This window comes from Aegilops tauschii, chromosome 3 (genome assembly GCF_002575655.3).
Source record: "Aegilops tauschii subsp. strangulata cultivar AL8/78 chromosome 3, Aet v6.0, whole genome shotgun sequence".
NCBI classification, from domain to species: domain Eukaryota; kingdom Viridiplantae; phylum Streptophyta; class Magnoliopsida; order Poales; family Poaceae; genus Aegilops; species Aegilops tauschii.
In genome coordinates this window covers 545,753,112-545,767,286 of record NC_053037.3, presented here as the reverse complement: position 1 = coordinate 545,767,286, position 14,175 = coordinate 545,753,112, and the positions used below count along the sequence as shown (strand labels likewise).

Here is a 14,175-nt window from a genome sequence, read left to right as displayed (position 1 = left end):
GGTGGATTATGGTGGAGGGGGGCACCGCACACGACTAAGAGATCAATGATCAACTTGTGTGTCTATGGGGTGCGCCCCTCCCCGTATATAAAGGAGTGGAGGAGGGGGCGGCCCTCTATGGTGCACCCTGGAGGAGTCCTACTCCCACCGGGAGTAGGATTCCCCCCTTTCCCTAGTTGGACTAGGAGAGAAGGAAGGGGGAGAGAGGGAGGAAGGAAAGGGGGGCGCCGCCCCCCTTCCTAGTCCAATTCGGAACAGAGGGGGAGGGGGCGCGCGGCCTGCCCTGGCTGCCCCTCTCTCTCTCCACTAAAGCCCATTAGGGCCCATATACTCCCCGGGGGGTTCCGGTAACCCCCCGGTACTCCGGTATATGCCCTAACACTCTCGAAACCTTTCCGATGTCCAAACATAGTCATCCAATATATCGATCTTTATGTCTCAACCATTTCGAGACTCCTCGTCATGTCCGTGATCATATCTGGGACTCCGAATTACCTTTGGTACATCAAAACACATAAACTCATAATACCGATCGTCACCGAATGTTAAGCGTGCGGACCCTATGGATTCGAGAACTATGTAGACATGACCGAGACCCATCTCCGGTCAATAACCAATAGCGGAACCTGGATGCTCATATTGGTTCCTACATATTCTACGAAGATCTTTATCGGTCAAACCGCATAACAACATACGTTGTTCCCTTTGTCATCGGTATGTTACTTGCCCGAGATTCGATCGTCGGTATGTCAATACCTAGTTCAATCTCGTTACCGGCAAGTCTCTTTACTCGTTCCGTAATGCATCGTCCCACAACTAACTCATTAGTCACATTGCTTGCAAGGCTTATAGTGATGTGTATTATCGAGAGGGCCCAGAGATACCTCTGCGACAATCGAAGTGACAAATCCTAATCTCGATCTATGCCAACTCAACAAGTACCATCGAAGACACCTGTAGAGCACCTTTATAATCACCCAGTTACGTTGTGACGTTTGGTAGCACACTAAGTGTTCCTCCGGTATTCGGGAGTTGCATAATCTCATAGTCATAGGAACATGTACAAGTCATGAAGAAAGCAATAGCAACATACTAAACGATCAAGTGCTAAGCTAACGAAATGGGTCAAGTCAATCACATCATTCTCTAATGATGTGATCCCGTTAATCAAATGACAACTCATGTCTATGGCTAGGAAACTTAACCATCTTTGATTCAACGAGCTAGTCAAGTAGAGGCATACTAGTGACACTCTGTTTGTCTATGTATTCACACATGTACTAAGTTTCCGGTTAATACAATTCTAGCATGAATAATAAACATTTATGATGATATAAGAAAATATAAATAACAACTTTATTATTGACTCTAGGGCATATTTCCTTCACATTTACCATGATTTAAGGAAATATAAATAACAACTTTATTATTGCCTCTAGGGCATATCCTTCAATGCCACCCACTAAGAACAGATGCCATCGACAAAATAGTATCTCATGTTGTAGTCACGGCCGTTGACGGTGTAGTTGCACGACAGCGATTCCTCATTACAAAGCCTCTTGAACACCGTAGATCGTTAAAGTACGTTGATGTCGTTGTGAGAATCCGGCATTCCAAAGAAAGCCTGCCAAATCCATAAGTCATGTGACGCCACCGCTTCTAGTATGACAGTGGCCTCTTTGGTGTGACCTTGATACATTCTTCGCAAATCTTTGGGGCGGTTCTTCCATTGCCAATGCATGCAATCAATTGACCCGAGCATGCCTGAAACCCTCTGGCCTTTTCAATAGCCAACAACTTCTCTGTGTCCTACGCATTTGGTTCTCTCAGATACTCTGCTTCAAACGCCTGCACCACGGCGGGGGCATACTTAACGGTAGTCTTCATGCATGTGCTCTCCCCCATCCCGACCATCTCACCAACGGCATCCGCTATAGTACCAAGTACAAGCATCCTCAGAGCAGCCGTGCACTTCTGCTTTGCAGAGAAAGAAAGTTGGCCGCAACAATCCGTTGTGAGATTGAAGTAGTCACCGTGTGCCTCCACTCCCTCCACAATGCGCAAAAACAATGGATCACTCTTCTCCCTTTGACTGAGGCCTTGAAGTTGAGAATATGCTCCACTTGTCGGACCATTTTCTCTTGCATGCTCATGGGCATGATCATGTCCAATTCTTCGTACGAATCCGAGGAATCGAAGAACTCATCTTGAATTATTTGATCAAGCACCGTCGGTCCATACTCCTCATCCGACGAAGTATTGGAATTCAATGTTTTCCTTAAAATAATAAAAAAAAACTAGGTCGGACAATGTGTCAAACACATAGAGTGCAAGGGGGAGCTTGGGAGTTGCCGAACGTACCGCGGTGGCATCCGGGCTGGCGATGACATCCCCGGAGGCGAGGACGGGTGAGAGGAGTGTTGTGCCTATGTTGGCGGCGCAGAGGTTCGGAACGGCTGCGGAGCGCGCGCCCGACGGCGGAGCTGCGAGACGGACGTCTCGAAGGAGGAAGAAGAGAGGAGAGAGCAAATGGATCTGACAGGTCGAGAGCGGTTGGGTTTGGTGGAATTTGAGGCGGGGTAGGGCTGTCGGGTCCGACAGGGCGAACGTGCCCGGACGCCCTATATCCGCCTTAAATTTGGGCCGGACGTCCCGGTCAACCTGAACGTTTGAGGCTCGTTTAAGTCGCCCGTCTGAATCGCATTTTCGTGACTGGTTAGTGATCGGACTATCCGTCCGAATGTTTGAGGCATCGTCAAAGAATTGCGCCATGTGCAGATGTGCTGCTGTACAGCTGCATATGGAGGCGGCCGGCAGGGCTCTCTGTTTCCCGGCTGCGTCGTCTCGTCGGTGCGCCGTGCACACGATACGACGACCAACACGTGCACGCGTCGCTGCAGAAGCCAGCAGCATGCCAGTACGGGCGGCGATACTGGTGACGCTAACACTAGGTAGGTAGGCGCTGGTACATGCTGGTGACGGACGGCCGGAGTTCGCCATGATTATTTGTTCCCGCGAATGCCTCCCCGGCCCACAACCATGCCGTTGCACCGTGCACGTCGAGATCTCTGCATTCAATTGGCGCCAGTGTCGACCGGCTGCTCGTTTGCTTGCGGAAGTTTCTCCTCCTCCTCCTCCGGCCGTGTGCACTGTGGCAGCGATGGAGGCATGGCGAACTCGTCCAAGCAATAGGACCGGCCCACCCCAGTCATCCGTCGCGTTCGTAATTAAGCTCGGCTGCGGGGCTTCTGAGACTTGGGCCATGACCATGCGCGCGCCCTGCTGGTTTGATCTGTCGGTTTGATTACGGGATGCAGCCATGTGGATGGCATCGAACCTGGCTACGACCTCGCGTTTGATTAGTTAATCACTCCGTCAACGAGCCACCGTAATCACTCCGGAGTAACATGCATAGAATGATAGTCCAATAAATAATGGGCCAAGAAATGGCAGTAGTACAGTGAGAGTGGAGAAGGCCCGAACTGGCAGGGCCTATCAGCGTCCGAGGAAAGCCAGGCTGCTGGTAGAGCTATAGGAAGCCGCCTCCGAGCCCTTGCGCCTTCCTTTCCCCTGCATGCCTCGGCGTTGATCCATCTGCTGCTCCGGCATGGCGATCTCCAAGAGCGCCCAGCCCTCGCCGGTGGCCATCTTCCTCTCAGGGGCGGCCTCGGCGACTGCGCTGCTCGTCTTCTTCTACACCGCCACCGCAGGCCCCGCGTGGCCCACGGCGACGACGGAGTTCGCTCCTCAGGGAAGCCAGGCGGTGGCTCGGCCGGCTTCTGCACTGGCGACGAAGGCTTCTTCTCCTACCAATGCGGTACTACGATCTACTCGTATTTGCTAGCTCTTCGGCCATTGCTATCTGATTCTAATCTGCTTAACGGTTTCCTTTGCGCAGACGGGCGGCGACGACGCGTTCGCGCGGATGCTGCGGCGGGCGGCGATGGAGGACCGGACGGTGATCATGACGTCGGTGAACGAGGCGTGGGCGGCGGAGGGGTCGCTGCTGGACTCCTTCCTCGAGAGCTTCCGCGTGGGGCTCAACATCTCGCACCTGGTGAAGCACATCGTGGTGGTGGCCATGGACGAGGGCGCGCTCCGCCGGTGCCGCGCCGTGCACCCGCACTGCCACCTGCTGCTCCCCGACGTGGACGGCCTCGACCTCTCCGGCGCCAAGAGCTACATGACCAAGGACTACCTCGACCTCGTCTGGAGCAAGCTCCGGCTCCAGCACCGCGTCCTCCTCCTCGGCTACAACCTCCTCTTCACGGCACGTCGTCGCCATTGCCATTATTGTTTTTTGTTTTCATTTCTTTCTTTGGGGACATCGATCGACGTGCTCTCTCGATCTCCATTAGAAATAATCGTGCCGACATATCTCGACCGAGGCGTTGACGAGGTGCGTTCGTTGATGGTGGGTGCAGGACGTGGACGTGGCGTGGTTCCGGGACCCGCGGGTGCACATCACGGCGGCGGCGGACATCACGACGTCGAGCGACTTCTACTTCGGCGACCCGGACGACCTGGGCAACTACCCCAACACGGGCTTCATCTACTTCAAGGCCACGGCCCGCAACGCGCGCGCCATGGCCTACTGGCACGCCGCCAGGGCGCGCTTCCCGGAGAACCACGACCAGTTCGTCTTCAACGAGATCAAGCGGGAGCTGGCGGCGCCGCCCATCGGCGTCCGGATCAGGTTCGTCGACAGCAAGCACGTCAGCGGCTTCTGCCAGCTGGGGCGCGACCTCAACCGCATCGCCACCGTGCACATGACCTGCTGCATCGGGCTCGAGAACAAGCTGCACGACCTCCGGCGCGTCGTCGAGGACTGGAGGCGCTACGTGTCGCGCCCGCAGTGGGAGCGCCGGGCCGGCAAGATCGGCTGGAGGTTCGAGGGAGGCAAGTGCATACATTGATTGATCGATCCATTGATTGATGGGATCGACGGGGACCGATCGATGCGGGATTGTTCATTGAGAGAGAGACCGATGGTGCATGGAAGATTGCGAGCTTCCGGCCTGTCGTTGCTGTGTTTCGCCATTATGTTCATATTTCAGAAATTAGTACTACACACACATGACATATGCCTTGAGAAAATGTACACACACTATGCTTTTTTCAGAGAGAATACACATGCTATTCTCCGGTGGATTGTATGGTGCTAAACTGTAATTTGTTGTTGTCGAGCAGTTAGAGCATCTCAAGCCCAACCCTTGAAAGGTATTAATTCCTCCAAAGGTTCTTCTTTAAGACTTTTATAAATCGGATCTAGTCGATCCCTCAACCGGTTTAGCAACTAAAAAAAATTAGAAATCGCGTAGGCCGCCTCTCAAATTTGAGCGGCCAAAGGGAGTTCATAGCAAAAATATTCTCCTCCATGCATGGCCGCCTCTCTCCCCCGTTTGTCCCATGCACAATAGGGACATTTTATGGAGGAAGTAAAAAAACAAACATATGGAATTAAGTTCAATATGTTTGAATTTAAAACCCCTTTCAAATGAGTTGTGATTGGGATGAAATTTCGAGGGTGGCTGGACACATAACAAAAGAATTATGGCCAAGGTTTGGGCAAGAATTGAGGAAGTGAAAATGCAACTCAAATAAAGGAAGAATAGGGAAAGAAGGAAGTGGCATTTGGGATTTGAAACTTGGGGCAACCAAGTTGGAAGTAAGCATGAGGTTTTAGAAGGATCAAACATGGAGGAATAAGAAGAATAGGTAGCAACCACATGATCAAATAAAGAACACAAGCACAACCAATTATGAAGATGGTGCAGAAATAAAAGAAAACACACATTATATAACATGCAAGCATTATCAAACACAACAATAGTGGAGGTCTTGGTCTTGGGCCGTTACAGCTAGCTAGGTGGGCCGCCCATGTCACGTTCACTTGGTAGTTCCATGTGCATTTTGCCAACATTTTCACCACAATGAGCGGCAAATAGGTAATCGCCACAACTAGGGCCTGGTATTTCTAAAGTGAACGTCCATGGGGTTGTAGCTAAGTCTACATGCATATGGGCAGTTGATGCAGTTTTGCAGTGATGTGCACCAACTATCATTTCATAGGAGACTAAGTGGTTGTTTTGTATGGCGCCACTGGTTCAGAGACACTTGAAGCTTATGCATGCAGAGAAGCTTTGGACTTAGGTGAAGACCCGGACCTCGACAATCTTCAACGGTGTTGCATCAGCCTATCTGGGAGACATTAAGGAGCTCGAAGCGCATAAAAACTTTGGTAGTCACTGCATGATCTTGCGAGAGATCACTTCTCTCAAAATCTTCTTCCTTGGCATGCCAATTTTTTCACAGTGCAACAATAATGATGAGGCTTATAGAATAGCAACGATGAAAGACAACCTCACTTGTTGTGGGAAGTCAAATTTGGTTTAAACACTCCGTGCATTTACGTAGTTCTATCACTCGAATAACTATCTTTGCTATTAAAGGGGAATCCATGGTCGGTTTGTTTGTTTTGTTAGCCCCCCTCTATCCATGCACGTCTCCTCCTTCTCACCTCCCCATCGATTATTTATTTTGGTGGGCAGAAAATGAAAAAAAGAGTCAAGACCTGTGTACATCCTCCCCCGGCTCCCGTGATCCCTAGCTAGCCATTGTTCATCCCCTTCTACACCTGCAGCCATCGCCGCACCCCACTCCCCACTCCGCATCACTTTGTCGACCCAACATCTTTCGGAGCACGTGCATGCAATGAGCGCTCGCACTAGCTCAAGACCTTAATCTCCAACATTTGGTTGCCTTGGAGTGTCTTGAGGTCGTCATAAACATCAAGAAGGGTGCGACTACTATCTATGCATCGGTGCTGAGATTAACCACATGAGCAAGGATTTTACAAATGTATGTTTTTGTTTTGAGCCTAGGGAGTGTAATTTTGAAGCTCACACCTTAGCTAAGGCTGCTTCGTCTCTATCATTATGACGCCATTTGTGGCTAGAGCTTTTACCTGACATTGCTCATATCTTTTTTTTAGATGGGCATTGCTTGTATTCCTGATACTCCTGAGATTTGAATAAAGTCCCTAGTTCAACTAAAAGAAATCAAAAAATAACTGTTACTTTTTAGGACAGTGATATTTGGAAACAGTGTGCCCGACAGGAAATTTACCTTACCATACCATACCTGTCGATCACCCGCCAGCTAACCACCGATCACCCCGCCAGCTAACCAGGCCGATCGCTGTACAAGGCCCAACAGAAAATGCCAGCCCCCCCACGACGCACTTTCCAGATCGCAACTTTCCCCCACCCCCCTTACCTCCCACGCAAGTATACCCTCTCTCACCCTCCCCACCACCCACACGCCCCTCCCCACCACCCACCCGCCCCTCCCCCCTGCACAGCTGCTCAAAATCAACACCAAAGACCTACCCCTCATCCAGATCTGGATCAAACAAGAGCAGATCATCAGGGAAGCGGTGGAAATTACCAGGGATACGGCGAAGAAATCACCAGGCAACATCACCTCACCCTGGTAAGAATCAAGACTCATCCAAAATCTCCAAAAAATTCTGCTTAATACAAAGACTTACCCCACCCCCACCCCACCCCCCCCCCCCAATCTGTGCAAAAATGACCATCCTTTCACCTCTAGAAAATAGAATAAGCAGACTTCTCTCATAATTTTGCCTATTGCAGTGACTTACCAATCAACTAAGTGCAAAATTACCAGCCCCCCGTAGTTTTTGTTACCAACTTTATGCAACAAAACAGAGTACCCAAAAAAATACCCCATTCCCTTGCTACACTAAACATAGATTTTGTGTTTACCATGGAAAAATAAAGACAAATAAAGGAAAGAGGAACCTTTATTGACCACAAAAATCATTCTCTCATACAATGGAAGATGCATTGCAAAAAAGGTTCATTTTTCAGTCTACAAGAATGTTATACTGCATGAAGTAAACAAGTTATCAATCTGTACATAGTAAAAGTTATCATCCACTTTAGCTAAGTACTAACATTGGATAAAGAAAAGTGCTGCCTTTTAATGGAGATGCTCATGTTGTACTGTAATTGTCCTGTTTAGTGTTCTTCCCAATCACCCCTGCGATTCTTGCCTTCAAACACCTGTGTAAAGAGTAAACAAAACAATGAGTTTCAAAAAAAAGAGTGAACACGTGTAAATGTATACTAACGTGCAAACGTAAAAACAAATCAAGCAGGAGTAGATAAATGGATGCTAGCAGAGGAGATAATGCAGAGGATGGAGGAGGTAGAATGCATGAAGAAGGCGATGCAGTGCGCACACCAAGCAGCAATTCAGCATAACCAAACATCATGGGGACAGGTAAAATTACCAACATTACTGTTTACATATCATCATGGAATGAAAAACCCAGTCTTATACTTTACTATTGAAGTGGGTTTGAAAATTACCAGCATTGGTGCACACATATTACCAGGTCCAAAAAATGCAAATTACCAGGGTTTTTTAGGCAGAAAGAATACTTTACTATTGAAGTGGGTTTGAAACTTACCAGCATTGGTGCACACATATTACCATGTTCAGAGGATGCAAATTACTAGGGTTTTTAGGCAGAAAGAATGCTTTACTGTTGAAGTGGGTGTGAAAATTACCAGCATTGGTGCACTCATAATACCAGGTTCAGAGTATGCAAATTACGAGGGTTGTTTAGGCAGAAACGAAAGATATATTCACTGAGTCTTCAGAAAACTACCATGATGGAAAACTGTTATTTATCATGTAATATTCCACTAATCTACCAGGCCAAATTGCAGGTGCTCGGGCATCAGCGCAAACAACAGCTTGCCCAGTGGTGGAACAAGTGCACATAGTGCTGGAACAAATGCAAGCACAGGAGCTGGGAGCCTTGGAGAGCAGACAATAAGCGAACCAGCAACTCCAGAATCAGCTGGGATCGATGCTATTATGGAAGGCAACAACATGGAGGCATATTCCACACCTAAGCCACCTTTACAAGGGACAAAATTTGACACCCTGGAGAGCGCACGTGACCACTACAGCACCTACGCGCGCAGGACTGGCTTTGCAATTAGGCAGCAATTCAAGAAAGAGAGGGTTGATGGAACTATAAGCAGGGTGCTACTAGTTTGTACAAAATATGGCAAACGACGCAAGGACAGGGATGAGCTGCAAGATGTGGAAAACCCAGCCAGCATTGTCAAGAAGAGGAAAAAAAAGAAAGTTGTTAGGACTGAATGTGAAGAGCACATGTACCTATCCCACGATGATGCATGGTGGACTGTTGACCGTTTCGAGGACACCCACAATCACCCCCTGATCAAAAAGCCGTCCCTAACAAAATTCTTATCATCACATCGGTACATTCCGAAGGAGGAGCAGGACTTCTTGAGGGTTCTGCACGGATGCAACGTTGAGACTGCGAGGCAGATGCAGCTGATATCATGGTTCTACGGGAGCGCTAAAGACGTACCCTACACGACACAAGACATTGCTAATCAACGAGCTAAGTTCCGCTTAGAGCACCGCCACAAGGACGTTGGGAGCACAATTGTTCCAAGAGATGAGGGCCAAAGATTCATATTTCTACTGGAGAATCAAACTTGATGATGAGGACAGGGTTGAGAACTTGTTCTGGATAGATGGCGCATCACGCAGGGCATATGCAAAGTATAATGACTGTTTGTCGTTTGACACGACATACATGACAAACATGTACAAGATGCCGTGTGCACCATTCATTGGAATTAATAACCATGGTCAATCCATCCAGTTTGGGTGTGGCTTCGTTCGAAACGAACTAAAGGAAAACTTTGTGTGGCTGTTTAACACATTCCTCCATGCAATGGGTGGTGTTGCCCCTAAAAACATCATCACAGACCACGACTTTGCAATGAGGAGTGCGATCGACGAGGTCTTCTTGAACATAATACACAGAAATTGCCGCTGGCATATAATGAAGAAGGCGCAGGAGAAACTTGGAAAACATATGGCTGATGATAAACCACTAAACAAAGCGTTCAAAGACTATGTCGACAACAGCTTGACTGGTACGTACCTAATCTGTTGACCCATTTTAATTACCATGCAGCAAACTTGAGAAGCCATATGAATATATGTGATGCACAAGTTACCATGTGTGGGTCTACATAAGTTACCATGATCTTGTTGGCTATATTACCAGGGGCAGTTACATATGTTGATACCAACTTGTGGTTTAGAAAAGTTACCAGATCTGGAAAAACTGTTCAATAAAGTTACCATTTAACAACTAAGAAAAGTTACCAGCATACTTGTACTTTAATTACCAATGATTGTGTATGATGTTGTAATTGTCTCATGTTTTGTGTATCACAGAGGAAGAGTTTGAAAACAAATGGTGGGCAATGATGGATGAATATGGCCAGATTGACAACGAACATTTTCAATGGCTGTGGGAAAATAGGAAATGTTGGGCCCCAGTGTACTACATGAAGCATTTCTTTCCATTCTTGCAGACAACTGCAAGGAGCGAGTGATTCAATGCTGTGCTCAAGAAGTACGTGAACCCCAACAACTCATTGATTGAATTCGCAACTCAATACACTGCAATCCAGGAGAAAGTAATGGTGGTTGTGGCGAAAGAGCAAGTGGACACAATTTACAAAGAGGCAGACATGTATTCATTGAACCCAATCGAGTTACAGATGCGAGGGATATACACACAAAATCTGTTCTCCAAGTTCCAGGTAGAGATGAAGCTAAAGACTGCTTACGGATGCGACACTTTGCAAGATGGAACCTTCAGGATGTGGTTGCTCCGAGGCATACTATCAAAGTATGGGGATAGGGACTATCATGTGCAGGCGAACAAGGATGAAGGGGTATACTCATGCACTTGCTGCAAGTTTGATCGCGATGGGCTATTGTGTGCACACATACTACGAGTAATGGAACAGATTGGAGTCTACGAGATACCGAGGAGGTATATCCTGGATAGGTGGACATGGGATCCAGAAGAGGATCTTGTTCAGCCTGATTACCAACAGCCAACAGTTAAGAAGGGTATGACAGAGGAAGGAAAAAATATCATGAGATATACATCTATTCTGAATGATTTCAAGGAACAAGCAAAAGACGCTTGCACTACTGATGAAGGGATGGCATTGACAAGGAAACATGTTAATGCTTTCAGAGACGACATGGATGCACTAAAAAAGAGGCAGCTAAAGAAAGCAAGAAAGGAAAAAGATGAGGGAAAAGAAGCACAAATGTTTTCTTCACCACCAGGGACTAGTGCCACTGAAGGTGTCCTAGTAGCGCATCAAGGAAGCATTCCTGTCACGCATGTGTCTGGCAATATTTTCCAGTTCCAGGGCTCACATGCCGAGGGCTCCCAATCATCAAACACAAGAGTGATACTAGCCCACCAAAGTACTACGAAAGGGCGTCCGAGAGAGAAAAGATTCCAGCACCCATTTGACATTGCAAAGCCAAAAAAAGAGAGGAAGTGTAGAGTCTGCGGGTCGACAGATCATGATAAACGCAAATGTACCTCACCCATCCCGCACTGAGAAATGCAAGTTAGATGGGCATTGAAATGCAAGTTAGAGATTTTACTTATCAATTTTACCCATTTTATTGTGTAAAACGGTGTCGAGACACCATGTAATGAAAAGTTATCAGCACTGAAACATGTAAGTTATCGTCCAGAATGTAATGGGGATTTTCAGAAATGAGAATGAGATTAGTTATCGTTCTTTGTTTGTGAGCAAAATGTTATGACGCCATGAAAAAGGAAGTTATCAGCACCTGTTATAGTATGTTATCAGCATTGACTATCATAATTTATCAGCAAAAATGTATAAAAAAGATAGTAATCAGCCCAGAAAAAAATGTATAAAACTATCATCGTTCTTAAACATAAAATCAAAACTTATATTGGTGCAAATTTCTCACATCAATTACTCCTTATTGAACAAGTGATAGCGCCATTGCGTGCATTTGTTAAGAGGATGGTCCAGCCACATGCTTGTCAATATCTTCCTCAGCGCCGGGATCTGCTCCTTAGTTATTGTCGGGATATTTTTACCATCCCAGAACTCCAAGATCTTGAACGCAAAGAAACCGCAATCAGTGTTGTAAGGAAAAAAAATAAAAAATGTGTTAAAAAGCAAAATAAGATAAGCAAAAAGGTGAATGAACTTTTAAAATGCTACACTACTAAGTTACCGGGTATTTAGATGGAAAAAATGATGGAGTACTAGCCAAAAAAACTAACCCATTGTCCTGTTTGAACACATCGATGTACACAAGATCATAGTCTTGGATCTGCTTACTCGAGTCCTTGTACGCAATCAACCAGGCTTTTTTAATGCCATTCATAAGCTTCGTCGCATGTGTGATGAGCGAAGGGCTATCTTGTGGACAAAGAGAATCAAGAACTTCAAATCGTTTTGCCTTGAGATTAAGGCACAAGACATACCAATGCCCGTCCTTTGGTAGAGGTCCCAACTTTTGCAGTGTTGGAAACAGTAGTTGTTAAAAAAATGTGAACACATGAACACAAGAAGTTATGAAGTTATCAATGCATTTACAGTTAAAAAAGCAAAGTTATCAGGACACTGACAACATATGTTACCAGTAGGCATACATGAAAGTTACCACAGAAAGGAAAAATGTGAACACATGAACACAAGAAGTTATCAATGCATTTACAGTTAAAAAGGCAAAGTTATCAGCACACTGACAACATATGTTACCAGTAGGCATACATGAAAGTTACCACAGAAAAGTAACATAACTAGGTACTAGCTAAAATTCTTTAATGGTACGATGTCTGACAAAACCAAAATAAGAGCCTGATAAAATTGCCTGTTATACCAACTAAAAAACAGCTTGTACGATTTAAAAGAAGAAAAGTATGTAGTTTACGTAAAAAATTGTACCTGCTTTTGGTGACTAAGTATGTAGTTTGCATCACGACGGAAATGTTTGATTAGGAACTTGCTCGTCATATCATGTATGAGAAGATATACTGACAGCAACCATGGAAAGATGATCTTCCCTGGGGGTACAGAATCAGAAAGAGTTCGGATGTGGAGCTCTGCAATATTATTCGAAACTTGACCACCTTCTATCACACTATTAGCGAGCTCCTCCAATGTGACCCACCGCCCATCGATGTCAATAACCCTAATACTGAAAAGCAAACAAAGAAAAAAAGTATATAAGCCAATGTTTTGCCAGTGAGGGGTCAAAATACTAGAGAAAAGGAAAACAGTAAATGTCATTACTGTTTTATCTTGGAGTCAACCGAATCAGTGGTGTGCTTGATAACTTCTGCGTAAATAACCTCTTCGAGTGCAGATGATGTGAGGCCACAATATGGAGGCAGAAGGAACTGCAATGGGCGGCTTACCCTAACTTTCCGAATGTACGATTTAGGAGTCACACTGGCTGAATGATTACCATAGGGAGGTTGAATAACTGGTGTAGCAAATTCAGGGCTGGTGGGGTGGTCTAGAAGAAAAGTGAAGGGAGTTATCAGAGTTGGGAATGATGGAAAGAAATATTATGGGGAAACAAAAAGAAAAGAAGTTATCAGAGTTTAGAACAGTAAATTATCAACATGAAGATAATGATGTTATCAAGGTTGGCAGTAGGAAAAAGTTTGTTAAATAAAATCTTCCTATCAGTACATTTTACAGAACCGTAATTTGCTTTTGCTCTAACAGTGGCACGTTCGACTTCTTCAACCCACATAATTACATCGTCGTCTTCAACATCCGCATCATAAACTCGAAATCGACGCTCTTCAAAAAGTTGCGATCAGGTCAGTTTGTGAACTGACAAAAGGAATGTCAAATATGTGGAAAAACAGCTAAAGAAAAAAGTGATAGATAGTACAGAATGATGATATAATTACTGTAGAGAGAAAACGGGAAGAAAATGAGGGGGGGTCAGTATAGTTAAAGGGGCAGCATAAATGTATTAGAATGGTCTGTATGTGCGTGCAGGGAAAGGAGGGGGAGGGGTGTATTTACAGCATCAATAAAGGAAACAAAAGGGTTGAAGTTATCAGCATGGTGATAGCAGAAGTTATTAGGGTATGATCACAAATGTTACCATTTAAGTAACTAGTTAGCAAAAAATGAAAACATGTAGGTATCTAGTTAGAACAAAAAATACTAGCACAACATTCGCAAAAAGTTATCATGGTGAAAGTTA

General features: G+C 46.0%; 2 protein-coding genes across 2 annotated transcripts; both read left to right on the top strand.

Annotated features, from left to right (window-relative positions):
- Positions 1-3,379: 3,379 nt before the first annotated feature.
- LOC109778660 (uncharacterized protein At4g15970) lies at positions 3,380-5,250 on the top strand. The gene is made up of 3 exons (XM_020337220.4): positions 3,380-3,817; positions 3,899-4,270; positions 4,425-5,250. Exons 1-3 carry the CDS (start codon positions 3,608-3,610, stop codon positions 4,914-4,916), a joined length of 1,074 nt encoding a protein of 357 aa, XP_020192809.1. The 5' UTR covers positions 3,380-3,607; the 3' UTR covers positions 4,917-5,250.
- Positions 5,251-9,811: 4,561 nt separating this feature from the next.
- On the top strand, positions 9,812-13,797 carry LOC141020653 (uncharacterized). Its single transcript, XM_073495577.1, has 5 exons — positions 9,812-10,016; positions 10,464-10,480; positions 10,563-10,829; positions 10,905-11,218; positions 13,683-13,797. Exons 1-5 carry the CDS (start codon positions 9,812-9,814, stop codon positions 13,795-13,797), a joined length of 918 nt encoding a protein of 305 aa, XP_073351678.1.
- The last annotated feature ends 378 nt before the right edge of the window (positions 13,798-14,175 follow it).